This window comes from Lynx rufus, unplaced genomic scaffold, assembly GCF_022079265.1.
Source record: "Lynx rufus isolate CCGP_SWC_20201006 ecotype Redwood Valley unplaced genomic scaffold, mLynRuf1.p SCAF_43, whole genome shotgun sequence".
Lineage (NCBI taxonomy): Eukaryota > Metazoa > Chordata > Mammalia > Carnivora > Felidae > Lynx > Lynx rufus.
In genome coordinates, this window is record NW_025814860.1 from 2,064,113 (window position 1) to 2,089,882 (window position 25,770).

A 25,770-nucleotide genomic window follows, 5' to 3' on the forward strand; every position below is an offset into this window, starting at 1 on the left:
TCAGGGGTTTTTGTGTGATCTGTGTGTCTGGTCACAAGTTACCGTGTGGGTTCCCAGTAGCACCTGACAGTCGCTGCGCCTGCTCTCTGCAGCCTCTGCACGTCCGGCGTGGTGCGGCTCCACATCAACAGCTGGCTGGAGGTGGGCTTCTGCCTGCCGCATAAGATCCACTACGCCGCCGCGAGCCTCATCCCCCCCGAGGCCATCGAGCGGAGCCTGAAAGCCATCCGGTGAGCACCTGCCCCTGCACACGCCCCTCGCCCCTCGGGGGCTCTTCTCTTTGGCTTCTGTCTGAGGTTTTACCGATTACTTCTTCCCAAGAACCGTGTTTTCCTCTTCCTGCTACAGGAACTGGCAGGTAAGGCTCTACTGTTGACAGAAGTAAAAACACACATTTTGGGGTCTGGTTTGGTCCAGAAATTACCAACCCCAGGATTCCCCTGGGCCTTCTCGGGCACGGCCTGGGGTCCTGCGCCAAGGGTCTTCACCTCAGGCCTGGGCAGGGCTGCAGGGGTCAGACATCCTGGCGGGAAGCCAGGACACGGGAGGGACTTTGTCTTTATTTACAGTGTTTGTTCACTGGACCTCCTGCATTTGAATCAGAGCTTGTGGGAACTCAGTTACTTAACTGATTTCCTGCAAGGAAAGAGCTAAGCTCAGTTTTCACACACACATCCCACCAAGTCTCCCGTTTCCCTAGAGACTTTTATAACTAAAAAAAGAAATGTGGGCACATGACAGCAAATTTGGGGGTGAGAGAAAGCAAGGCACCCCCTGGCCCGCCCTCCCTCCCTCGCCTAGTCCATGCCTTCAAGTCCTCGTCCTTCCTCCTGGGTTTCCTTGCTGAGTACGTTTTAATGTGGTTCTGTTCATAGTCTGTGGTGAGGATTTTGCTTTTCCCGCATTTGGGACTCTTTCCTTGGAAAAGAGTCACGCATTTTTTCAGTCAACAAACATTTGCAGGGCAATCCCAGAGGTGGGGATGGAGTCGGGTCCTTGGGCCTTCTTCAGCTTTGTTCTAATTAGTTTCTTCTGAAGGTGACTGCAATCCTGGTGGCTTCTTAAAGGCCCCTGGGCCTCTCTCATCCTTCCGGCGGCCTCTTCTCCGGGGTTCGGTGTCTGTGTGCTCGAGGCGTGTGCCTGGTCGGGGAGGCCTGTGGCTCGCATGCTCTGGTGACCCGTGACTCTACTCCGCAGCCCCTACCACGCCCTGCTGCTTCTCAGTGATGAGAAGTCCCTGCTGGGCGAGCTCCCGCTCGACTGCTCCCCGGCCCTGGTGCGCGTGATCAAGACCACGTCTGCCGTGAAGAACCTGCAGCAGCTGGCCCAGGATGCAGATCTGGCCTTGCTTCAGGTAACCCCGGGGGGCCTGGGGAGACACCCCAAATAGGGGGGAATGGGGGAGGGAGGGGTGGGCACGTCAAAGCAGGCCGCCCTTGGCTGAAGGTGGGAGGTCAGGGTGTCAGGAAAGCAGGCTGCCTGTGTGCCATGTACCCAGGTCCGCTACGTGGCCTGCCGTGGTGGGATGGGTAGTCCCTGGGTCGGCTCCAAGTTCTGGAATCCGAGTCAGGCCTGGCTTCGGGGCGGGCTTCATGAACTGGCTTTGGGACTAACGTTGTACTAACCCCTGTGTCCAAGGATTGTGAGGCATGAGGCCCTCCAGGTGCTGGGTTACTGGTCTCTGAAGGATGGGGTGGCAGGGCTAGGGGCTTGCAGGGGCCCGCAGAGTGTCGTCGTCTGAGCAGCCAGTACCACAGCTCCGCTTTGCCAATGTGGGAGGTGAGGGCAGGAAGTTGGGTTGAGAGCCTGCCTGTGTGCGGAACCAGCACCTAGCTTCGTGGCCTTGACCTCGACCTTGTATGTGCACCCAGGCCTATGTTCTGTGTGAGGTGCCATCCTCTTGCCAAGCCACGTGCTTGTGGGCTGCAGTTTCTGATGGGGTAGAGATGATCTGAGATGATCATCTCTGAGATGAGATGATCTCAGCCCTGGCTGCGATCTGGTTGGAGTCTGGGTGGGGGCCAGGGAGTGAAGAGAAGCATAAAGAGGAGTTGGAGGCCCTGGGACAGGGTGCCTTCCAGGTGACAGTCCCAGGGCGAGAACGGTGGGCACCATGTGGCCACCAGGGGGCAGCAGGACCTGGCTACAGAGCAGCGGCTTTCTCAGATGGGCTGAGGAAGAGGATCCCAGGTGTGACGCGAGCCTACCTGGGCCCTCTGGGAGGCACGTCTTTGGCCTGTGGTCCTTGGCAAGGTGCGGGAGCTTGACTCTGAGGCCTCTGTTTCCCAAAGCAGCCGTTTCAGATTCTGCCATCCAGAATAAGTCCTTCCCCATGACCCTCATTTACCTGGCCAGAGAGTTTATCCGATTCTGCCTTTGTGTGTCATATGGGCTCACGGACTAGATGGGACCCAGTGAGGACCACATCCTAGTCACCTTCGTAGCAGCCACAAGACAGAACCTTAAATGTTCTGGCTGTTTTTTTAAAAAAAAATTTTTTTTTTTCAACGTTTATTTATTTTTGGGACAGAGAGAGACAGAGCATGAACGGGGGAGGGGCAGAGAGAGAGGGAGACACAGAATCGGAAACAGGCTCCAGGCTCTGAGCCATCAGCCCAGAGCCCGACGCGGGGCTCGAACTCACGGACCGCGAGATCGTGACCTGGCTGAAGTCGGCCGCTTAACCGACTGCGCCACCCAGGCGCCCCTGTTCTGGCTGTTTTGTACACACTGCAGAGCTTGTGTTCTGATCAATACAGGCTGAGCTGTCAAAGCTTTCAAGTTTCTCGGTCTCTTTGGGCAAAGACAAAGCTTTGATGATAACCCCTTCACGCACCCTGCCCCCCACCTTGCCATGGGGAGGCTGTTATTTCCTTCCATAACCCTCCCCACTGAGCTCACTTCAAATCAGGGTTTCCTGCTGGCGTGGCCAGCCTCCCTGGCCTCTGGGACTGCTGCTGCCTGTGGCAGGTCAGGTGGCCCAGTGGAGGCCCCTGGGAGAGCAGGAGAGCAGAGGCTGGCTGAGCCTAGTTGGACCCTCAAGCGTGGATGGCCCCACTAGAGAGAAGATGTCAGCTTACCTCATGTTCCTGAGGCGCCTGGCTGGCTCAGCCAGAAGAGCGTGTGAGTCTTGATCTTGGGGTCATGAGTTTGAGCCCCGTGTTGGGTATAGAGATTACTGAAGAAAAAATAAAATCTTAAATAACTCCTGTTCCATTCCAGGCAAAGTAAATATTTTGGGCCTTGTTTAATTTATTTCTTATTTTTTATTAAAAAAAATTTTTTTTAGATTTATTTTTGATAGAGACAGAGCACAAGTGGGGGAGGGGCAGAGAGGGAAGGAGACACAGAATCGGAAGCACGCTCCAGGCTCCGAGCTGTCACCTCACAAACCGTGAGATCTTGACCTGAGCCAAAGTCGGTCGCTTAACCGACTGAGCCATCCAGGCGCCCCGGGCTTTGTTTTAATCTAATCTATTTTTATTTAATTTATTTATTTTGAGAGAGGGCGAGCGGGGGAGGGGCAGAGAGAGAGGGAGACAGAGAATCCTGAGCAGGCTCCGCTCTTGTCAGCGCAGAGCCAGACGTGGCGTTCAATCTCAGGAACCGTGAGATGATGACCTGAGCTGAAATCGAGTCAGATGGTTAACTGACTGAGCCCCCCAGGCCCCCTTTGTTTTTATAAGTAAGACACAGCGACAGTTTCAGGCGTGCTGTCTACGGAGTCAGCAGTTCCGTATCAAGATAAGTGTAGTTTGGATCTCCTTCACTATTTCACCCCACCTACCTCCCCTATTTGGGGCTTTTTTTGTCATGATAAAGTCGATATGCTCTTTCATATACAAATTGATATGTCTCACAAATTATAGGCACAGAGAGTGCCTGCAATCCTGTATTTCAGAGGTAAACACAGTAGATTCCTCCAGATTTTCTGTATGTATAAATTAGGACAGTATCTTTGATCACAGTGTCCGTTCCTTATGATTGGCTTAGTAATGGCTCCACAGACCTTCGCATCCTAACCCTCAGGTCCTGTGGATGCAACCTCCCGTGGGACTTTGCAGAGGCGATAAAGGATCTTGAGATGGGCGGTGACCCTGGATTGTCCTTGTAAGAAGTGGGCAGGGGATGTGACCCTGGAGGCAGAGACTGGAGGGATGTGGCCTCACGCACAGGCCAAGGAAGGCTGCTGCTACAGGAGGCGGAGACTCTGGAGAGAGTCGTCCTGCTGACAGACACTGCAGCCTGGGATCCGAGTTCAGACCTCTGGTCCCCAGAACGGCGCTCGGGCTGCAGGGAGTGGTGGGGGGTGGACGCCACGGGTGAGGGTGATGACAGGTGGAGGAAAGTGGGTGTGTCCTTGCTTTGGAGTGAGCTTCAGTAGGACTTGGGATGAGAGAGAAGAGCGGCAGTGAAGGAACTGAAGTTGCTGCCACGTTGGCACTGGTGGTGCCACTGGAGGTCCTGTTTGCCGAGATGAGGTGGAGGTGGACTCAGCAGTGTTCCTGGCCTTGCATGTGGGTCGGGGTGTCTTGCCCACTTGGGGACACATAGTGATGGCACGGAGGGGCAGCAGGCTCACCTGGGTGATGCAGAATTAGAAATGCCCAGTGCCAGGGCGCCTGGGTGGCTCAGTCGGTTAGGCGTCCGACTTTGGCTCGGGTCACGATCTCACAGTTCGTGAGTTCAAGCCCCACATCGGGCTCTGTCAGCTCAGAGCCTGGAGCCTGCTTTGGATTCTGTGTCTCCCCTTCTCGCTGCCTCTCCCCTACTGTGTGTCTCTCTCTCTAGGTCTCAAAAATAAGTAGACGTTAAAAAAAACTAAAACAAAACCAAAAAAAAGAGGTGTCCGGTGCCGTACCCTCAGACCTGGGCTCCCCTCTTGAAGTTGGAAGGAATTTCTGGCATCTTAGTCTGTCTCTGGCCCGTCTTGTCTGAGCGTCCAGGAGAGCCGGGCAGTGGAACGTGGTCCCGGGATACTGGGACACACAGGGATGAGTGCAGGAGGTGTAGGACAGGTTCGTTTGACCCACATCCATTACCATGTGGAAACCCATCCCCATGCTGGGCTCCTGGTGGGAGCAGGGTGCTGGCCTCTGCCAGCTTGTTCAGACAAGGCCCTTGTTCAGCTGGGCTGACCCCATGGTCCTGAGCACCTCACATGTCCCCATGCTCGTGGGACTTTTCCTTACTGCCAGCCTGGACAACACCGGGTCCCGTGGGAAGTGACTGTCCCAAACCACACAGCGACCGGTGATACAAAGGCTTGTGTGCTTGCCGTGCCAAGCCCCTGGGTGGGGGGTTGCCGTCAGCTCCCTCTGCCTACAGGTTTTCCAGCTCGCGGCTCACCTGGTGTACTGGGGCAAGGCCATCATCATCTACCCGCTGTGTGAGAACAACGTCTACATGCTCTCTCCCAACGCCAGCGTGTGTCTGTGAGTACCTCTGGCGGCCGTGCTCCTCTGCTCAGCCAGGACCTCACTTGGAGCTGGTTACTGGCCTCTGCTGTGTCCAGGTTCTTACTCTGGCCTGGTCCAGGACCACGTGGCCTGCCCTGGGCGTGTGCTCTTCTGGCATTCAGAGCTTCCACGCGGGGTCTGTGCTCCCCCGTGTCTGCTGGCCAGTGGGGTCTGGACGGGGTGCCTGGTGGGGGTTGGGAGCCTTGGTCTTGACTTGGGGGCTCAGAGGGGCTGTGGCCTGTGCCCATCGTTCCTTCTGCCCCTCGAGGGAGAGCATCTGGGCTCTGTCCTCATTGCACCCATCCTAGGCCACCAGCTATGCTGAGCCTTCCTGCTGCCCACCCTGGGCTCATGGTGAGGGCACAGATGTCATGAGATGACGGAGAAGCCTGCTGAGCTCACGGGCACGCCCACCTTACCCATCCCCAGGTACTCTCCACTGGCTGAGCAGTTCTCCCGTCAGTTTCCAGCTCACGACCTGCCATCTGTCCTTGCTAAGTTCTCCTTGCCCGTCTCCTTGTCAGAATTCAGAAACCCCCTCGCCCCCCCGGTGCAGGAGGTAAGTCGCAGGAGTCTTGGGGAGCCCAGGAACCACTCCTCTGGTGTCAGTTTCTCATCCCAGAGCCCTCAGTGCTGCACCCTTAGCCTTGGTTTTGGGGAGGAGGGGGCTTCCTTTGGGGAGCAGGTGGCACATGTGCCAAGGTGATCAAAAGCTGGCTCCCCAGCCAGGCCACCTGCAGACACTTGGGCAGTCCCAAGTCCCCCCACCCCCACTCCAGTGGAGCCCACCCTGGCTATGGTGAGTGGTTCTTGGGGTAGAACAGAGTTAAGAGGCCCAGATGGCAGGAGAGTGGTGCCCTTTCCTGGGTTTGGGTGTGTGTGTGTGTGTGTGTGTGTGTGTGTGTGTGTGTGTGTGTGTGTGTAGAATCGGCTTTGTTTTCACTGAACTTGGGCCCTGCCCTCCTGCTCTCTCCCCCTCCACAGTTCAGGTGGCCACAGGGTATATAGGTCTAAGTTCTGGGCTCACTGGTCCCCAGAATCTCCTCATCCAAGAGGATTTGGAGAGGACAGGCCTGGAACAGGCCCCACTGGGCCTGGGGCAAAGTGAGGGCCAGGTGGGATTGCTGGGTGTGGCAAGGGCTCATCCAGGGAGGTATGGGGCTTGTGGTCCAGGTGCTGCCTCGACCCAAGAACAAGGCTCTGCCTGCCTCCTCTCCGCTGAATGCCTGGAGCTTTGGAATTCTGGGCAGGGACCCAGCACAGGGCCAAGATGGGGCAGGTGTTGGAGATGGGGCTGGGTGTTCTCAAGGCTTTGTCTTCCAAAGTATTTGTTTTAATAAGCGACAGATCTGTTAAACCAGTCCTTAAAAGCAAATTCTTTCCCTTCTCAAGTTGTGAATGAGATGGAGATCCAGGTTCTTGAGTTCATTTAGATGCTGAGTGTGACAGTTCTAAAGGCCGCCTTTCATGGGGCCTTTGGTTTCCGGGAACTGTGCCAGGCCATGCCAGCCGAATAAAAGACACGCTTTGCATCTGTACCCAGCAGAAGCTTCCTAATGGTCTGGATGGTGGGTGGGTTTTCCAAGCCATGCCTGGGGGGGCCACCCTGTCCCTTGTCAAGGGCCCGGATGGAGCTGGGTTTGGTCCTGCACAGTCCCGGGCTGAGGCCTTTTTCTTCTCCTTCTGCTTCTCCTTCTGCTTCTCCTTCTGCTTCTCCTTCTCCTTCTGCTGCTGCTTCTCCTCCTCCCCCTCTTCTTCCTCCTCCTCCCCCTCTTCTTCCTCCTCCTCCCCCTCCTCTTCCTCCTTCTTCTGTGGCTTCTTTTTATTGTTGTTTATTTATGTTTTAGAGAGGGAGGGAGGGAGACAAAAGTGTGAGCAGGGGAGGGGCAGAGAGAGAGGGAAACACAGAATGTGAAGCAGGCTCCAGGCCCCGAGCTGTCAGCATAGAGCCCCATACGGGGCTCGAACTCGCAGACCGTGAGATCACGACCTGACTCAAAGTTGGATGCTTAACCGCCTGAGCCACCAGGTGCCCCTGAGTCCGCCTTCTTGTCACACCTCCTGTTTCGGGGCCTGGAGTGTGTTCTTGAGGTCTTAAGAAGCCTCTTTGTTTTACTTGTTAATTTTAAGTTTAGTTATAGTACAGTCCTTTTCAATTTTATTTGGTCTGACCAGGTCGTAACACGCCCATGGTACATGCCTATTTTCATGCCTGGGCAGCCATCCCCTCCCAGGAGGGGACCCCCGCAGACCTGATCAGGCAGATGTGTGTGTCTGAGAACATGCACCTTCCTGCTCAGGCATGCGCAAGCCATGCCTGCACAGGCCTCCTCCCTGCCCCCGGTCAGGTGGCAGCCCCCGAGGGAGGGGCGGACTCCGCGCCCTAGGACTGCACACCGCATTACAGCTCCCCGTCCCTGGGCAGGCTTCCAGGTTGACCCAAGGAGAGGACTTCCTGCTCTCAGAGCAGCAGCCGTTTTGTGAACGGTGTCCAGGCCACAGTGGGCCCGGCTCTGTGCGGTGGGGGGCTTGGGCGACAGGGCTGAGTGGCCTGGGGGAGACAAGGCAGAGCAAGTCCTGTTCCTCGGCTCTGGGCACGAAAGCCCAGGTGTGTGGTGGGAGCAGTGCAGGTGTAAGCCCAGTGCCCTTGTGGCCCTGCCGCCTTCCCTGGAGCAGGGAGTTGGGCTCGCAGGCCGGCCAGCAGCCAAGAGCTCCTTTTCTGAGATGTGGAGCCTTGTATCCTAGGGTTGGGCCCCTGAAGCTCGTGTGGCCCTTACGCCTGGGATGACTTGTGGGGACCGTGTCTCGGGCCGTGGCTCCCGGGTCCTCCCCAGAGGGGAGCAGGGCGGTGGTGGGGGACCAGCCTTCCCCCCACCCCGCCTACCACCCGGGCCTCAACTGTCTCTTGTGCAGACCCAGCTCATTCAGATGGTCGTGTGGATGCTGCAGCACAGGCTCCTTGTCCAGCTGCACACATACGTGTGCCTGATGGCCTCGCCCAGTGAGGATGAGCCCCACCCTCGAGAGGACGATGTCCCCTTCGCCACCAGGGTCAGCGGCCGCAGCCTCAGCACACCCAACGCCCTCAGCTTTGGTTCCCCAAGTAGGAGCCCCCTGCCCAGGGCACGTGTCTGGTGGGTGGGGGCAGCCTTTGGGAGGGTGCTTGGAAGTGGCGGCCAGGATCCCGACACAGGCACGGCTGGGAGCGACTGGAGCACCTTCGCGTGGCCACACGTGCGCGCGCACACCCACACCTTGTGTGGGCCATTGGGTCCTCGCCCGGAGAGCCCCTGCCCCCTGCTGAGCGGCTCTCCCTTGAAGGAGGACGGGAGACCTCTCCCCCTGACCTCGCTGTACTTCTGTGGCTCTGAGGAGAAAGCCGTGCCTCTGGGCTCCTGAGCGCGAGTCAAGGGCAGCCTGGGATCAGAGCAGATTTCACACCATCACTGGAAGGTCACAGTTGAGACTGCTGTGTCCAGGGCCTGTGGAGAGAAAGTGACTGTCACAGCCCCTTCTTTAGAGAGCCACTGTGGCCACAGCATGCCCCAGTTCCCAGGCTCGGGGCAGATGAAGGGCTGGAAGGCTCCCTCGACTCAGGCCTGACCTTGGTCTTCAGGTCCAGTCCGAGAACCCTGTCCATGTCGGGTAGGAGGGGCGGGGTGGGCAGGCCTGCCTGGTGCTGTGGGGGGGGGGCCCTGACCAGAGGGCGTGGCGGTGGATTCCCGGTGGGCACAGATGGCGCAACAGGGGCACGTGTGGGGGCTTGGCTGCTTCCTGACCTGTGGCCACCCACAGCCAGCAGTGACGACATGACCCTCACGAGCCCCAGCATGGACAACTCCAGTGCAGAGCTTCTCCCCAGTGGGGACTCCCCGCTGAACAAGAGGATGACGGAGAACCTGCTGGCCAGCCTTTCGGAGCACGAGCGGGCGGCCATCCTCAGCGTGCCTGCGGCCCAGAACCCCGAGGACCTCCGCATGTTTGCTAGGTGGGGGCGCGGTGACCAGTGGGGCTGGCTCAGTTCTAGGGTCAGAACAGAAAGTGGATGGGGACTTAACCAACACAATCCCAACTGAAATCCATCGATGACAAATGGCAGTTGCTGGTTGAGGTGGCGTCTCAGGCACTGTGGTGTCCCCACCTGGGGTGCCTCTGATGTTGGGGTCCCTCCAGGACTTCCTGGGTGTCTCTTGTCACCTCTCTGGAAGCAGCAGCACGTTCTCCTCCTCACGGGGGTTGGCAGGGATTTTTCCCACGTGGGAAAAGGCACTGGCCCACTGGCCCAGGCAGTGCGGGGAAGGGGTTCCAGGCCTCCCTAGATCATTGGTGACACACTTTGTCAGACCCGGCTTTGACTTGGGATGGGTGGGGGGCCCTGCAGGTGTATGGTTTTCTGGGTGAGGTGAGGAAACCCTTAGTCACGAACCGCATGCCAGGCAACTCTTTGAAGCAGCCACGTCCAGGCCTCCTACGCCAGCCCTGCCACAGATGGCCCCCTAGAGCACTGATCCTCTTTGGGTCCGTAGCCATATGGGACTTCCCCACCCACGTCAGGATGCCGAGGGCGGGAATGGCCCTCAGGCTCGCGTGGCTCCAGGGTTTGAGTAGCCGGGTGTCCTCACGGACCCACTTGAGGGGACCTCTCCTGCCTCTGCTGGGGATGGAGGTGTGGGTGGCTGCCTCCCCGAGGCCCTGAGATCCCCACCAGCGGCTGTGAGGCCAAAGGCCACCTGGGCTCATGCTGTCCTTCCCCCACCCCCCAGGCTCCTGCACTACTTCCGGGGCCGCCACCACCTGGAGGAGATCATGTACAATGAGAACACGCGGCGCTCCCAGCTGCTCATGCTCTTTGACAAGTTCCGCAGTGTGCTGGTGGTGACCACCCATGAGGACCCAGTCATCGCGGTGTTCCAGGCACTGCTCCCTTGAGACCAGACCGAAGACGAGGAGGCGGAGAGAGGGTGCTGCCCGCGGCGGGGCTGCTGGGCTCTCCCCAGCCCTGGGCTTCCCACCCCTACACCGGGCGGAGCCCTCTGGTGCCTGAAGCCGGACTGCAGTCCAGCGGCAGCCTTGGGCCTGCCGTACTCCAGGTTCTCGGTCTCGTCTGGTCCCGGAGGCAGCCTCAGTATCTGAGCTGAGGCGAGGCTTCCAGCTGGAGGGAGTGTGCAGGACTCATGCCTCAGAGGGAGGCCTGCTGCGTTCGCTCCACACGCAAATTCGGGCCGTGCGTTTCTGTCAGACCCTCCTCCCAACCCCGTCCTCATCCCCTGACCCCCTCCACTGCTGCCTTCCCTTGGTCACCCTGGGGGATACACGGAAACACGTCTGCCCCCACCCCTCCGCCCTTCCGGGGGCCAGGAACACCTGAGTGGCCCTGCCCTCACCACAGCCCTTGCGTTAACCGCCAGCGGGCTCATGACCAAGCTGTCACTCCCTCTCTGACACCTGATGATACACAAGGGACTGGGCTGATCCCCATCCTCAAGGTGAGTCTGCGCTGGTACACGCTCCCCTCCCTCGTGCAGGCCTGAGGAGTGATGCGTTCAGCCTCCTGCCCACACACGGCCCCCAGTGTCGCGTCCTGGAGGAAGAAGGACTGTAAGCTTACGCCGGCTACCGAGAGGAGCTCTGGCAGAGATACAAGCAGTACCCTTTTCCAGACATAAAGCATTTATTTGGTCTTTGAACAATTAAAAAGCCTTGTCCGAGCAGGCCTGTGAGTTCTGTTCGGCCGCTCGGTCTACCACACTGACCCAGGGGCTGCCCTGGACGTAGAAGCGCAGGGGCTTCTGGGCCCACTCTCCTGCTTGGCCAATGCCCACTCGGGCTGCTGCCACCACAGCCGGCTCCCTGGAGCCCGGGGGGCTGCGCTCCAGCCACACAGCCTCGTCCTTGGCCAGGTCCCGCTGGTCGAAGCTCTTGTCGATGGCCATGGCCTGGCACAGCTTGGAGGGGCCGCTGCACAGCTCACGGTCTCTGAGGGCTCGGCCCGCGGCGCCCTTGCGGAGGGTGCTGCGAAGCTGCCGCATGGTCTCCAGGCCCCCCAGGGGCTCCAGCGCTCGCAGCAGGACGCATGCCCCATCCCCTGTGGGACGGACAGACAGCCTAGAAAGCCAGGTCTCCCCAGGCCGGTTGCCCTCCTTACCCCAGGGTGCGTGCAGCGCTACGGGTGTGACGCAGCTGCCTTCCTGGGCGCCCCTGCACTCGGTGTCCAGACTCGGCTGCCTCCACCTTCTGCACACACGACCTGTGTCACCAGGTGGGGGCTTCCCCCATGCAGCCTGAATGCCTGAGCACCAGCTAGGGAGAACCTATCTCAAAAAAAGCCTGGAGGGTGCTGGTAAGTCCGCCTCCTCTCTGGCTTCCTCTGGCTTGGTGATTGGCAGCAACTGTGAGGCTGGCAAAGGGAACCGCAGAGAGCCAGGTGTCTGTGAGCATGGCCAACCCACCAGGAAGCAGGAAGCCTCAGACCTGGCAGATTCTGACCAGGTCCCAGGGCACCCCATTCACCTCACCTACTTGGAATCTGTTGGGCAAGCTGAGAGGTTGGCTCAGAGCAGCCACCAGTGTGCTCGTGATGTTGGGGGAGCCCCACCCAGCGACCCAGGAGACCATGTGGGAAGAGATGCCAACACAGCCCCTCACCTCCTTCCAGCCCTGGCTCTTCGTGTAGCAGTCCAAGCTACCTGAAGATTTATTATTTTTTTTTAATTTTTAAGTAATCTCTATATCCAACGTGGGACTCAAAACTCACAACCCTGAGAGCAAGAGTCAAATGCTCCAGCCAGCGAGGTGCTCAGGCGAAGCTACTTTAGAGACCGGAGACCGCAAATGGATACCCTGGGCCCAGGGGCTCACTCGGGAAGATGCATCTCCCCAAACTCCTTCAGTCCTGCATGGCTGGGGACAGTGATGACCCTGGCCAGAGGAGCCCTGACCCTCCAGCAAGGCTGTTCTAGCGACTTGGCCCACCCCCACCACCAGGGGGTCTGAAGAGGCTCAGGTGGCCAGGCCAGTTTCCACTCTTGGACCTTGGCCACAAGGTTCTCCCCATCGGCACCTGGGAGCCCTGAGTGGTTACAGCAGCCATGGTCTCCCTTGTAGCCGGCACCTGGCAAGTGTTGGGGGTTTTGTGACCAGATGTCCCTTAACCAACCGATTTTTTAAAGTATCTCTCGGGAGCAAGCGAAACCTCAAGTTCCTGGGCCTCTGTTTTTCCTGGGCCCTTCTTAGCCCACCATCCTCAGGGTGCCCCGTGGGTGCCACACATGTCCCTCGGTGTCTCAATGAGCCCCTGCACATGCGGCGAAGGAGGAGCCTATCCCTCTGTCCCCACACCCCTTTCCTGGAATGCATTTGAGTCCCACGTCCTGATGAAAGCATGACCTCTTCCCACCAAGTCTACCCGTCCTCACCCGCTAGTCCTCTGTCTATACCACCTGCCTTCCTGGTCATTTCTGTGGCACCTCCACACTGATGGCAGGCAGGCAACGACCATGTCCTTGGCCTCCCCTCTTCCTCCCTCTAGCTGGATGACCCTTGGCCCTGTCTGCACCCATGTGGTTTCCTGCCCCCCCGACCTGGATGTTTCCGGGGCATCTTGGTCATGTGTCCAGAAAGTAATGTGCTACCTCCCGTGTCTGCCCTGTCCGCTGTACCCACCCTCCCCCTGCCCCCCGACCCTAGAAATTCCAGGCTTCTCCCCTTCTTTTTTGACCATAGCCCCAGGCATCACCAGACTCATTCTCTCTCCTTGTCCGAGTTCAGTCCCACTTCACAAGAGGGGGTTGGTTCTATTGCCAAAGAAAAGCCAGACAACCAAGATAAGTTTTCCAGGGTGGTAAGAGGACCGACCCTCTGGGGTGGTCCCCACCTTCCTCTCATCTCCAGTCACTCAGCTTCGCTCAACACCTGCTTTGTGCCGGGCATGGGACCAATCTTGGGGCCCATGTGGCTCTGACAGTGGACAGGCCCAGCTGTCCACTCCGCGCAATCACAACTTCCAGGCCACTGGAATCATGTGTGACACACAGCATACCAGACCCCACGCCTCTCTGTGGTCTCCTCAAGCATTTGCTTTCTTGGGATGGTCAGGGAGGAAGCTCAACACGCATACAGATGTGGAGACTGGCTAGTCAGAGTGGGCCAGGCAGACCCTGCTCCTGGTCAGTGGTGCCTCTGACAGGACGACGCTGTGGGTTGTTCCTTCAGAGCACAGGCCTTCCAGAAAGCAGCCACCTGCTCAGGAAAACAGAAGCCGCCCCAGAGCAGGTCCCACAGGGTGAATGGGTTCTCCTGGGTGCTCTAGACCAGCATCTCTGGGCACTACTGATGTTTGGGGCCAGGTGATTCTGTGTGACGGGGGCCAACGTGTGCCTGTGAGCTATCCAGCATCATGCCTGGCCTCACCCGCTAGACGCCAGTAGCACGTTGAGAACGACAGGTTCAGACCCTGTAACTGACCTCTGGCAAGGCTCTGGCCTGAGCCCAACTCGACCCAGATTGATCTCACCCTTGTTTGCCCACAACCGGCCCCCCACAGGTCTACTCTGGGCCACAGGGGACGCCACCTTTGAGCTCTGTGACCATGGGCGGCCTTGTGGAACCTGTCTGCTCTGTGTTCAGGTCAACCCATGACCTCTATCCCGTCGGGGCCTCTGGCACCTATAACCATCCTGTCAGTGTAGCCAGGATTCCTAAAACTGCAACCTAGTTTAGCACTGACACCTCCTTGCTCAGGTACCTGCCCCAGCCTGGTGTTCCCATGGGTCTCCCAGCTGCCAGCTAAGGGGACTCTGCTCACCTCGGCTGGAGACGTTCATGCAGAAGTACATGCCATAGATGATGTACACGTACAGGGTTCCTGGCTTCATGAACATGCCACGGTTGCGGGGGGTCTGCCGGCCACCCCTCGAATGAGCAGCTGCATCCTCGGGCCCCAAGTATGCCTCCGTCTCCACAATGCGGCCGCGGAGCTCTGTGCCATCATCAAGTCGCCGAACCAAGACCTGTGGGCAGTCAGTCTGCTTAGGGCAGCAAGCAGCAGAGACTCAACTGTGAGAGCTCACAGCCTGGGCCTCATCGCCCCGGTTCAGGATGCACCAGGGCACCCAGGTCCAGCCGGGTCCCCTGCCGTCCCCTCTGTCCTGCTCAACCCCCCGGACCACAGGCCCTGCTCACTAAGTGTCCTGGCCACAGCTAGCAGCAATCTCAAGCTCCGGCCCGGGCTGCGTTGGAAAGTCGGCACCACTGCAACCACACACTTCCCAGTCTTCTTGGTAAGGCCTCCGTCTCTTTGCCTCCTCCCCCCCAAGTCCCCCTTGGACTGAAATGCTTAGCCTAGTGCAGGGCAGCGTGGGGGGCACAGGGCCCCCATGCTCTTCCCACACAGCTGGACCCCCAGAGCCTGTGTAGCCCCCTCCACCTGGACTAACCCACGAAGGACCACCCTACTTAGCTCCCACCCACCTAGCTCTGATAGGCATTTCTGAGCAGCAAGACAGGTGCCCGTAGCACCCCTGGCCTGGACCACAGCCCTGGGTGTAGTCAGCTCCACAAGCAGGGGGTCAGTGTAGGCGTTATGCCAGGAAGATGCGCTGGCTGTGGTTGGCTCAGACAGTACCCTGGGCCAGGGGTGGCACCCAGAGGGGACAGGGGCGCCGGCTGAGGACAGGGCAGGGGGCAGTTTCCAGGGGATATCACTGGAGGGGCGGTGCTTTCAGGTCAACAGAGCACCTAGGAGAGGAGCTCAGGCCGCAGTGGAACCAGGGAGGGCCTGTGAAGTGCTGACTGTGCCAGGGAGCTGAGTTCTCAGCCTGAAGACTTTCCACCTATTCCTTGGCCACATTATATTACCTGTCCCAGAAATGCCCGAGCCAGAGGGACTGCAGGCTGGTCGAAAAACTCAGATCCCAGTTGTGCAGAGTGGCTTTTGGGGCTTGAAAAATAGATGCTGCGCTGGGGTCCCAGGGGTGCAGGTGGCCCCAAGCAGGGCTCCATGGTGGAAGGCATCTGGGCTCCGTCTGTTAGGCTCTGATGCCGTCGTGCCTCCAACAGTCGCTGCTTTTTTTGCCCCATTCTTCGGGAAAGCTGTGATGAAAACAGACAAAATAAATACTCTGAATAGCTTCTGTGGTGAAGTCAGGCTGGTGGGGTTCAAGGACCAGATTTGACTGCCTGCTTCACCTGCAAAATGGAGGCAGGCAGCCACCTGGTGGGTTGTTGCAAGGTGCAAGCCGAATGCTATACTCAGCCCCATGCTGGGCCCCAGGAAGCCCTGGGAAATGGGGACAGGCGGTCGGTGGCAGGGTCAGGGTAGCCATTCTAATCCACACACCCTCCACACGCTGCGGATGCACAGCCTGGTGGCAAAGGGCTGCAGGGCCTGGGGAGGGGAGAGTGGGCATCTGAGCCTAGGACAGGAGGGCTGGTACCCTTATTCCCACTCATCATGTGGACCCCAAACTTTTTTTTATTAATTCTTATTTATTTTTGAGAAAAGGAGAGAGGGCGAACGGAGGCAGAACAGAGAGAGAGGAAGACACAGAATCCGAAGCAGGCTCCGGGCTCCAAGCTGTTAAGCACAGAGCCCGACACGGGCTCGATCGCGAGGACCGTGAGATCATGACCTGAGCTGAAGTTGGATGCCTAACCGACTGAGCCACCCAGGCGCCCCCCCCCCCCCCAACGAACTTTTGATCTTATTTCTTGAACCCAGCCCTTTGCACTGACCCTAACCAGGAGTTTAAAAGCACAGCCATGACCTTGATGGGGCCTGGCCAAGGAATGGGTTTTGTGTTGCTGTGTCATCCACACTCCCCTCCCACCCTGTTGACACGTTGGCAGGGCTCCCGCTGTACCATCCCCTCCTCAGAAGGGCTCAGAAGGCCACACACAGGTGGATGCGCACCTGCTGACTGTCTTCTCTGCTCCATCCCAAGGGCTCAGGCATGACCCCTGGTGAGTCCCCGACTATCCCCTCTCATGACCCGGGATATCATAATGATAAGGAGCAAGCGGGGCAAAGGTGAGGTCTCTCAAGGGACGAGACCCAGCCTCCCACCTGCTGCCACACAGCCTGAGAAACCCGACCACACATGCTCAGCTGTTCTGAGACCAGCTGCTCTCCAGCAAGTGGGATAAGATGAAGGGAGCAGGTGAGCACGGGGGCCTGGGAAACACCCCGCTCAAGGGCTGGTCTTCAGTAGTACCCACATCTCCTTGGCATGTGACAGACCCATTATTTTTAACATAAGTGCTGACGCTCCACGGCAAAAGGAGACCGCCAGTCTACTGAGAGTGGACACTGACGTGACCGTCTTTGCAGCCCAGCCCATCTGCCAATACCCGCCATGGGCTCAGGCGCTGGGACGCTGCCACTTGGGAGTTTGGCCCCCTGCCTGCCTCATGGCACTTGGGTCATTCTGGGTCAGCACTGGTCCACCCTGGGTGGGGAGGGACTCATAAAGCTGCACAGGGACAGAGGCTGAGAGAGAGGCCTCGGTTTCCCCGTCAGAGACCTAGAACCTCAACCTGCCTCACAGGCCTTTGTGGTGATGGACTGGCCCAGGGCTAAGTAGCGGGGTGCCCCTGCTGTTGCACCCAAGAGTGAGCACTGCCTCAAACTTTGTACGTGGGCACTCACATGCTTCCCTGGCACCGGTTAGAAAGGACGGTTCCCTGAACAAGGGGCCCCAGAAAATCACCTAAAGTGGCTGTGCTTCTGTTTCCTCATCTGTAGAAAAGTAACCAACATCTGCCACACAAAGTTACGAGGATAAAATGAGAGAAGTCAGGTATGCAGTCGGCTGGCATACAGCAAGCACTCAAAGAATGTCAGGAAGAAACGCCCTCGGGCGCCTGGGTGGCTCAGGTCAGGATCTCACGGTTCCATGAGATCGAGACCCCCCCCCCCCCCCCCCCCCCCCGCCGCCGGCTCAGAGCTGACACCCTGGAGCCTGCTTGCATGCCTCCCTCTCCTTCTCTCCGCCCCTCCCCGGCTCGCTCTCACTCTCTCTCTCTCAAAATAAATAAATCTACTTTAAAAGATTAAAAAGAAACACCCTCCACCTGGGATGTCTCCAGGCAAAACCTGGGGACAAGGGTCTCTTGTCAGAGTAGGCCCGCCCGGCGGAGGGCAGGAAACAGCCTGGCCTGGATGTGGGTGCCCACCAGCCCTCCATCACAACGTGGGCAAACACGAGGTTAGTAAGTATAGAGAGACCATTTATCCGGCTGTGACGGGCACTGAGGCGAGGAGCGTGAGAAAGTGGCCCCCCGGGCCCAGCCAGGGTCATTTCTGTAGCAGGCCGGCCCCTGGGGAGGGAATGTCCGAGCTGGGTCTGAGTGCACATTTAACCAAGAAACCGGTGTCGGGGTCTCCAACCAGACTTCACTGGCGACCTCGGCCGGGCCTCAGCTTTTCTACTGGCAGATGGAGCAGCCCAGCCAGGGCCAACACACCGGTGGGCGCCTGTCTGGGAAGTGAGGCCCGCGTTACTGGTTTCCCCCGGGTTCTCGCTCAGCGGTCCGCCGGCTGAACGACTCCGGGGGGCGGGGGGGGGGGGGATGATCGCCCCGGAGACCGTTGCTCGGCCGTAGCGCGGGGCGGCCGCGCGCGGAGCGAGAAGCGCGCTCACGTGGGCGCACACTCACCTGGCCCGCCCCGCGCGCGGGCATCCCGCGGCTGGGGCCGGGGTTCCGGGCGTGGGGACCCCCAGCGCGTGGAGCCCACCCGCCCCGCCGAGGCGACCCCGGAAGTGCCGCCGGCGCCTGCGCGCGGGAGGACGGAAGCCCGGCGCGGTGGCGGCGAGCGCGGCGCGGATCCGCCCGCGGAGGAGGAGCCAGGGGGCCTCCGCCCATCCTGGACGTAGGCCCGGGGCGGCTGGGACTCTCGTGGCGTGAGACCCGGGAGAAGGCGTCTGGGGTTGGGGCGAGCACCCCCGCAGCCTGGTGCCTCCCCCAGTGACCGGCCTCCCGCCCCCGTGTGCACCGTGGTCCGTGCACGGCCGCCAGCCAGTAGTCAGACTCCCAAGAGGACTGGTCCGTCCTGTGTCTTCCTGGCCCTCGAGGGGCGCCGGTTGGGGGGTGGGGTGATGCGGCGTGCGCCTTAGGGAGGTGGTGGCTGAGTCCCGGTCCTCGGAATGCGCTTCCTGGACGGGGGAGGGGTGTTACTTGCTCCAGACCTCCGGGGGGGCATTTGTGGGGAGAGGACATGGGGAGTGGGCCAGGAAGACTGTCCAGGAAGCGGACGCCAGGCGTATCCGGAAGCCCCTGCCGGGGTCATCATCGCTAGCGGGTCTGAGAATACTGTCTGCAGTGTAGCCTCCAACCCTTCTGCCGCCCAAAGATGCCCAGAGGAGCCTGCCCACGCCCTGGAACGGGCTTGCTGGATCACGGCCAGTCTCCTCTAGAGGCTGAGGCCGGGACTAGGACTTTGGGGACCCGGGAACACCCGGCTTGCGCTTGCAGCCTGCAGCCGGGAAGGGCGGCGTCTGGGGGCCGTATGGGGAACGTGCGGCCCTCCACCTCTGATGTGGCTCACCCTGCCTGTAACCTTTCAAGTCGGATTGGAGTCCAGAAGAGGAGGGGAGGGGAATCTGGGGAGGGCAGTGCCTGATCCAGAGGAAGGAAGGGCCATGAGTGGGAAGTGTTCAAGCACAGGGGCTGTTGGCTGGGGACAACCATGGCGGGGAGGGGCACACTGCCGGCTCCTGTGGCTCAGTGGACCAGGAGGGTACGGGCCTCGACACCCAGCAGAATACCCCCCCCCCCCACACACACACACACTCTGTAGCTCTAGGGTCTCTTCCCCTGCAGGTCCCCTTTGCTGTGGCTGGCACAGTCCCACCCTCCTGTACCACCCACTCTGGAAAAACCCTTGAGGAGCGCCGTCTACGCTTTGATTTCTGTGACCCTGGCCCTGCAAGGGGGTACCTGTGGGGCCTCAGCGACTGGGCATAGGATGATGTCAGGTGGGAAGTGCCCGGATGGGCCATGTGAATGTGAATAGGCCTCAGATGAGCACAGGGTCGGTCCAGCTGGGAGGACTCTGGTCTCCAGCTAGGCCCCTCCTCTGAACAGCCCAGGAGCTGAACTTCAGCCTGGGCCCTGGGCCAGCAGTACTGCTGGCCCCCTCCCCTCAGGGCTCCCATCAGGACTTCCTGGGGAGGGAAGGGCTGCAGCCTTCCAGCTGCCTGCTGGAAGCCACCCAGCTGTTTGTGGCACTATGTGCCGCTTCCTTCCGGGGGTGGGCAATGTGTCATAAATCCATGCTTGTAAGGCAGGCTTAGATGTGACTCCCACCCGTTTCTTTCCTCCTTACCCCCTGCAGCCATTCTGCCCAAACAATGACTCCCCCTTCCTGCCCTCCTTTGTGTCCAGTCCCCCTTCTCTCCTCCCTTTCCAACCTCCCTCTCTCCAGGAGGGAAAGTGAGGCCTCAGTTGGGCCCCCTCCTCCTGGTGAGGGCCGGGGCAGGGTGGATGCCATTTGTATTAATTTTTATTCTCATTTGACAAATGGCTCATGGTCCTTATAGAAATCGGGGAGGAGCCTGCTTGTTCCCACCTTGAGGATGAGGAGAGAGAGGCTGGAGCGCAGCCCTGGCCCCCAGGAGGAGGAGGCAGGGCCGGTGCCAGCAGTGTACTTCTCCAGATGTTTCAGCCTGAGTGCAGGGGCTTGCGAAACCTCTCCAGGGTGGGCCCTCCACCGGCCCGCCCCCATTTCCTGGTTAGCGGTCTGAGGCCCCACCGCAGGCTGGAAGTGGTGGGCTGAGCATTCCCACTGTGGCCTGCCGGGCAGGCTGGCTGGGGGTCAGAGAAGGTGGTCCCGGTGGGAGGAGGGTCCTAGGGCCTTCTCTGTCCTCAGTGTGCCTTGCTGCTGGGCCGGTAGACGTGCTGGAGGCTGGCTGTCAGTGCGAGATGGAGTTGAGGACACCCTCCATGCTTTGAAAGGAGTCGGTGCTGGGGCTGGGCCCGCCCACGGAGGGGCCATGACTAAAGCCCTGAAGGGACAGCACAGAGGCCACAGTCCCAGCAGCAGCACTCTTGCAGAGCACCCAGCACACTAGCTCAGTGTCCTTTTCTCTGATGGAGGGATGCTGACACTGTTGAAGGGAGAGTTGGGTCAGGGCCCAGTGGACTCCACGGCAGATAGCAGAGGGCCAGCCCTCTGGCAGCTTCTTAGCGGTTCTGGCAACCCAAGTGGCCTCCAAGGCGCTCTGAATCTGACGGGTTCTGGGCAGGGCAGGGGGATCAGAGCCCCCTTGGGAAGAGAAGGCAGCCCAAGGAGACGTATGGGGGCTGCATCCTCCCTTTCTGGGGCTGTGCCGCCAATGCTGCTGAGCCTTGGCCCGAGGCACTTACGGGACCCCTTGCCATGCACTGAGACACAGGGACAGGCAGCTGCCTTGGAAATAGCTAGTGACTTCAGGCCCCCGGCTGGCCTGGCCCACTTCCCTCTCCTCCCCAAATAGCCAGGGGCTGGTGCCAGGCCCATCCAGGCTCCCCAAAGCCCAGGAACTGGCCTGCTGACTTGAGGATTCCAGGGTAGCTGATGGGGACTCCTGCTGTTGGTCAGGATCTTACCCCCTCAGGTCCTAGAGTGAGGTCCACAGCCATGGGGGTGGTCCAGATATCCATCCACACCTAGTCACCTGTCCACAGTTGCAGTTGATTTCCATTTCTCTAGGGCTCGGACGAGGAGGAAAGAGAAGGACTGGCAGCCGGCTTTCCCTGTAGGGGCTCCTTCCCCAGAGCACAGGGCAGTGGGACAGACGTGAAGCAGAACATACAGATGTGAATACATGTGTCCCTGTGGACTAGGTCCAGGCCTGAGCGCTCATGTGTCCAGGCCTCTGCTCGCACCACCCTTTGATCCCAAGGTCCTTGTTCAGGATGCTGAGCTGGGTTGAGAACATGGGGGGTCCTGGATTTGCCTGCCAGGGTATACTGAGACATGCCTTGGGATCAACACCTGTGAGGGGCAAGGGTTTGCAACAGAGACTGCTGGGGCTCCCACTGAAGCCCAGTGCTGAGAGGGCCCTTCGGAGATAGCTTAAATGAACGCAGGGGGAGGCCATTTACCTGTCACTGAACACATAGACCACCCTCTCTGGGGAAAGAGTATGATTTTTGGCAAGGCGGCTCTTGTCCACTGAAGGTGACTCCTTGGAGGGGGACTTCAGCTGTGGGCCAGCCATGGCCAGTACTCCTGGCAGCTGGGAATGAGTGTCTGGGTCACGGAGCGGGTCATGGAGTGGCACCCTGAAGCATCCACTGCAGGAGGGGGACCTGCCAACACCGGATGCCCAGCCGTGGCATGCTTTGGACGTGAGCCCGGGCCCCGGCCTCCAGAACTGACACCACTGCTGGCCCTGCCAGCCCAGTCTGGGCATCCAGGTGGGCGGGGCCTGCTTACCCCTGGCAGGGGTCGAGAATGCCTGGTATGGAGAGACTGTCCTGTTTGGCTGAGAGCCTGGCATGAGAGGAGTGGCACGTGTAGGCTGCAGGAGCCATGAGCATCAGCACCAGGCAGGCTCCCTCCTGCCTGGTGTCCCCAGTGCACCTGTAGTCACCCCCCCCAACCCTCACCCCATGGAGGAGTCCTCCTGTAGCCCTTCCAAAGCTTTCATTGTCTCCCTCTACCTAGGAATTGTGTTGACGTGCCTGTGTTCGTAGAGGTCCCAGTATGTGCCGGCACCACTTTGTTCCCTGGTACAGGTGAGGCCATGATCAAGGGGTTCTGTCCCTTGCCCAGTTTCCAGAGCCCGTACATTGGTTGCCGCCTCAAGCTGCCAACTCTCTTTTCTGTGTGGTCAGGAACCAAGTCTGCGGTCAGGCCCAGCACGGTTGGCCACCGGTGGCAGCAGCTCTGTTTGGGGCAGGCCAGTGCCACCTGGTCCCAGACCAGCAAAGGGCCTGAGGACGTATTTGTAGGACACTGCGAGGCTTGATGTGCTGGGCCAGATGTGCCCCAAGGTGTTCTGGCATCTGGTGAAAGGGTCCTTAGGAGACCTGTGGTCCCAGTTATGTCTTCTCTGAGGCAGTAAGAGAGACCACCCCAAGGAAGCCTAGGCTCGTCCACCACTCACAGGACCTGGTCAGCCCTATCTATGCCCTGCTGTTGGAACTCCCCTCCCCCATTTCCAGGTCTTTCTCGACCCCACATACTCCTGGGATGTCGAGAGAGAGGGATTCTGGGAAATTCCCATCAGCCTCAAGCAGATGGGTCATTTTGTATCCAACTCAGACAATGCAGGGATAAGCCTATCAGGGGCAGTGGGCAGGCTCTGAAAGAGGGAAGAGCAAGGAGTGGATGCCACGGTGTCGCCTCTGCTCTGAATGTTTCTGGGGTCGTAGGCCCAGCCTGGCCTGGGAGTGCCTGCTGGAGAGCACAGGGTCCAGGGAGGGGGTAACTGCTCTAATCCTTTGCTGTGAGGGTGTGCATCAGCGTGTAAACACACAGATGGGAGTGTACAATTGTGGTTGTGTGCATGTGTATAATATGTGCAAGTTGATATGGTGTGTACAGTTTTGTGTGTGTGTGTGTGTGTGTGTAGGTGTGTGTGTGAGTCTGTAAACACGTGTGTGTGAATATGTGAGTCAGGGAGAGTGGTTAGAGCGCGTGGGTGTGTACGTGCTTGAATGCACGAGCGGGAACGTGGGTAAGTGTGAGTGCTCACATGGGTCTGGGTGAACGTAGAGGGATTTAGTGTGGGCCTTTGGAGGAGGTTGGTGGTTCGCTTTACAGGAGACCCAGGGACACTGTCCCACACCGCCCCTTCCCCCCTTTCTCAAGCACAAGTCAAGGAGGAATAAGGTCAGGATTCACTCTAGAGTCTGGGAGAGGCTGAGGAACACAGGACTGCCCTTGACGCTGAGGCTCTGTCCGGTTGGGCCCCTAGGCCCTCCCTCCCCGGCCGAGGCGTCCAAACCCATCCCCCCCTCCGGCCCTCCCCCCCAGCCACAGGTGTCCGAGCGGCCGGACTCGGAGAGAGCGGAGCCCAGGGGCCTTCCCGGAGGAGGTGACTCGAGCCGGGCGGGCCGCGCGCATTCCTGAGCCCTTAGTCAGCGCGGCCGCCCCCTCCGGCCGGGCCCGCCCCCGGCGCGCACGCCCCTCGCTCCATGGCATTCCCGGGCGGGCGGGCCGGACAGGCGCGCGGGCGGGGACTCGGCGCGGGCGCCCTCCGGGCCGGCGGTGGCAGCCCCTCCCCGGAGCCCTCAGGACCCCCCGAGGACCCTCGGTGCCAGCGGCGGCTGCGGTGAGTGAGCGCGCCGGGAGCGGGGCGCAGGGCTCCGCGGGCCGGGCGGGTTCCGGGGCTCGCGTCCGCCGCCCCCGGGGCCCGTCCTCAGCCAGCCGTGGCCGGAGCCGCCGGGAGCGACCGGAGTCGGGCTGGCTGAGGGCTCCAGGTCTGGGTCCCGGGTCCGGCGAGTACCCGCCCCGGTCGGCCGGACTTCCCTTCCCGGAGTTTCCCGACTCACCCGCGGAGGCGGCCCAGCCCGGGATTCCTAACCCGGCGCGGCGCAAAAATAGCCCATGGCCGGATTAGCACGTCCCAGCGGCCTGATCGGGCCGGACAGCGCGGCTCCAGCCCCCGCCCAACAGCTGAGGGTCCTGGGGAGGGCTCGGAGTCTGGGGGTGTCCCCAGGCTCCTCCAAGCTGTAACCCTCCCCCCCTGACGTTTTCCTTCCCGGCCGCCACCGGTGGGTGGTGCTCCAAGTCGAAACTCCAGCTCCGAGGGTGGGACTCCTCGGGAATCATCCCTGTCGCAGCCGTCGTCACTGTGGATGGGAATAATATCACCAATAATAGCAGTAGCTGGGGAGGTGGGGGCGGGGGACTGACCCTACTTCCCGCTTCACAACCTTTGTCTCCCTAATCTGTAAAGACTGGAGCTGCGGGGCCCTGGGATCTACTCCCAAAGACACCCCCTATCTTGTGCTTAGTGACCAAGAGCAGCAGGGCGTGGGGTGGGGGAGTGGGGGCGTGCCTAGAGGCTGGCTTTCTATTGCAGGGAAGATGGCAGGACCCCAGGGGCTCAGGGGACTGGGGGAGGGCCTGGCTGTCTGTCCTGCCGGGGGCAAGTCTGTGGGGCTGGGTGGGGAATGGGCAGGGGATCCCCCAGTCATGCCTGCCCAAGGCTCAGCTGGTTCCTGAGCAGAGTTCCTTCTGTGCAGCTTGGGTCCTGTGTCTCTGTGTCTGTTTGGGTGGGCGGGGGTCCTGGGTCTGAAGGCCCTAGCCTTGTGCTGGGAGCCCCCCTCCCCAACCCTGGGACTTCCCAGCTGAGAAGATTCAAGGATGAAACCAGCTTTTCAGGTTTGGCCCAGCTAGAAGCTGGATTCTCCCCCATCCCCCGCCCCCCCCCCCCACCGGGAGCCAGTCCCAGGCCCCTAGAGAGTCCCCAGAGATTAGGAGGAAGGTGAGGAACCCGCCACCTGGCTGGGGTCCCAGAGGTCCCTAAGGCTACACCCCCCCTGTCACCAGGGGTCATTCTGGGCAAGCTGGGTCCTTTACCCTGAGAACGGGACAGAGGCTAGTAGGTGGGCACAACAGTTGATTGGCCCTAAATTGAAGGTACCAGGCCCCAGGCCCCTTTCCAACCCTTCCAAGCAGCCACCCAGCCTCCCGCTGTGCAGACGGCCCAAGTGAGGGCAGCAGAGCTGGAGCATTGCTGTGACCAACGTTCCTCATCCAGCATTAGTGGCCAAGTTGCTGCCCTTGGGAAGTCATATCCTTTGTTCAGAGGGGATCAGCCAGTTCTCCCCTGCCTTTTGGGGCCCTCCCTCAGGGTCTTCTCAGCCCCCAGCTACTGCGCAGGGCACACCCCTCTGCTCCTCTCTCTGGATGAGGTGCTCCCCTTGCCAGCCCCAGCTCCCCCACCTCGGTGTCTGTGACAGGATCCACTTTCTGCCCAAGGGTCATATTCCTTGGCTCCTGCCTATTTTCTGGGTTGGATGTGTTTGAAGGTGAACCCCTTCTCCCTGAACGGAGATGCTCCGGGTCAGGATAGCGTGAAGTTGGGGGATGGGTTTGACAGCCCTCCACAGCCTGAGGGACCCACATGGTCTGTCCCTAGCCCTGGGGGACTTTGGCCAGGGCCAGCTAGGCAGGCACACAGGTCTCTTGCACCCCAGCTCCTGGGCAGACGTTGCCCAAGGCTTTGAACGCCCTTGGAGGCTCAGTGACCTCAGGTGGTGACCGGCCTCTCTGAGCCTCAGTTTTCTTATCTGTAAGATGAATACAGAGGACCCTTTCCTACGGGTTGTGATAGGTCAGCAGGTGTGCCAGCCTTCTGATGACAGGCCATTTCTG

At 59.9% G+C, this 25,770-nt stretch overlaps 2 protein-coding genes across 12 annotated transcripts in view; one reads left to right on the forward strand and one right to left on the reverse strand.

Moving 5' to 3' along the window:
- The window catches only part of NPRL3 (NPR3 like, GATOR1 complex subunit), a 44,984-nt gene extending 33,817 nt beyond the window's left edge, over positions 1–11,167 (forward strand). For 8 of the 10 annotated variants that reach the window (XM_047097872.1, XM_047097873.1, XM_047097878.1 and 5 more), the window contains 7 exons: positions 93–230; positions 1,198–1,354; positions 5,329–5,435; positions 5,889–6,018; positions 8,373–8,562; positions 9,255–9,447; positions 10,223–11,167. In XM_047097872.1, the coding sequence (XP_046953828.1) occupies positions 93–230; positions 1,198–1,354; positions 5,329–5,435; positions 5,889–6,018; positions 8,373–8,562; positions 9,255–9,447; positions 10,223–10,388 (1,081 nt within the window). In that variant the 3' untranslated portion in view covers positions 10,389–11,167. Of the gene's footprint in view, positions 1–92; positions 231–1,197; positions 1,355–5,328; positions 5,436–5,888; positions 6,019–8,372; positions 9,099–9,254; positions 9,448–10,222 lie in introns of those variants that run through there. The other 2 variants (XM_047097875.1, XM_047097871.1) reach the window with 2 other exon arrangements.
- MPG (N-methylpurine DNA glycosylase) lies at positions 11,112–24,023 on the reverse strand. Of its 2 annotated transcripts, none has more exons than XM_047097881.1 (4): positions 23,940–24,023; positions 15,315–15,548; positions 14,263–14,467; positions 11,112–11,544 (listed from the first exon to the last, which is right to left on the reverse strand). In XM_047097881.1, exons 2-4 carry the CDS (start codon positions 15,534–15,536, stop codon positions 11,150–11,152), a joined length of 822 nt encoding a protein of 273 aa, XP_046953837.1. In that variant the 5' UTR covers positions 15,537–15,548; positions 23,940–24,023; the 3' UTR covers positions 11,112–11,149. The 2 variants fall into 2 exon arrangements, with proteins under 2 accessions (XP_046953837.1, XP_046953836.1); XM_047097880.1 differs by lacking the exon at positions 23,940–24,023 and adding an exon at positions 18,114–18,217.
- Positions 24,024–25,770: the final 1,747 nt, after the last annotated feature.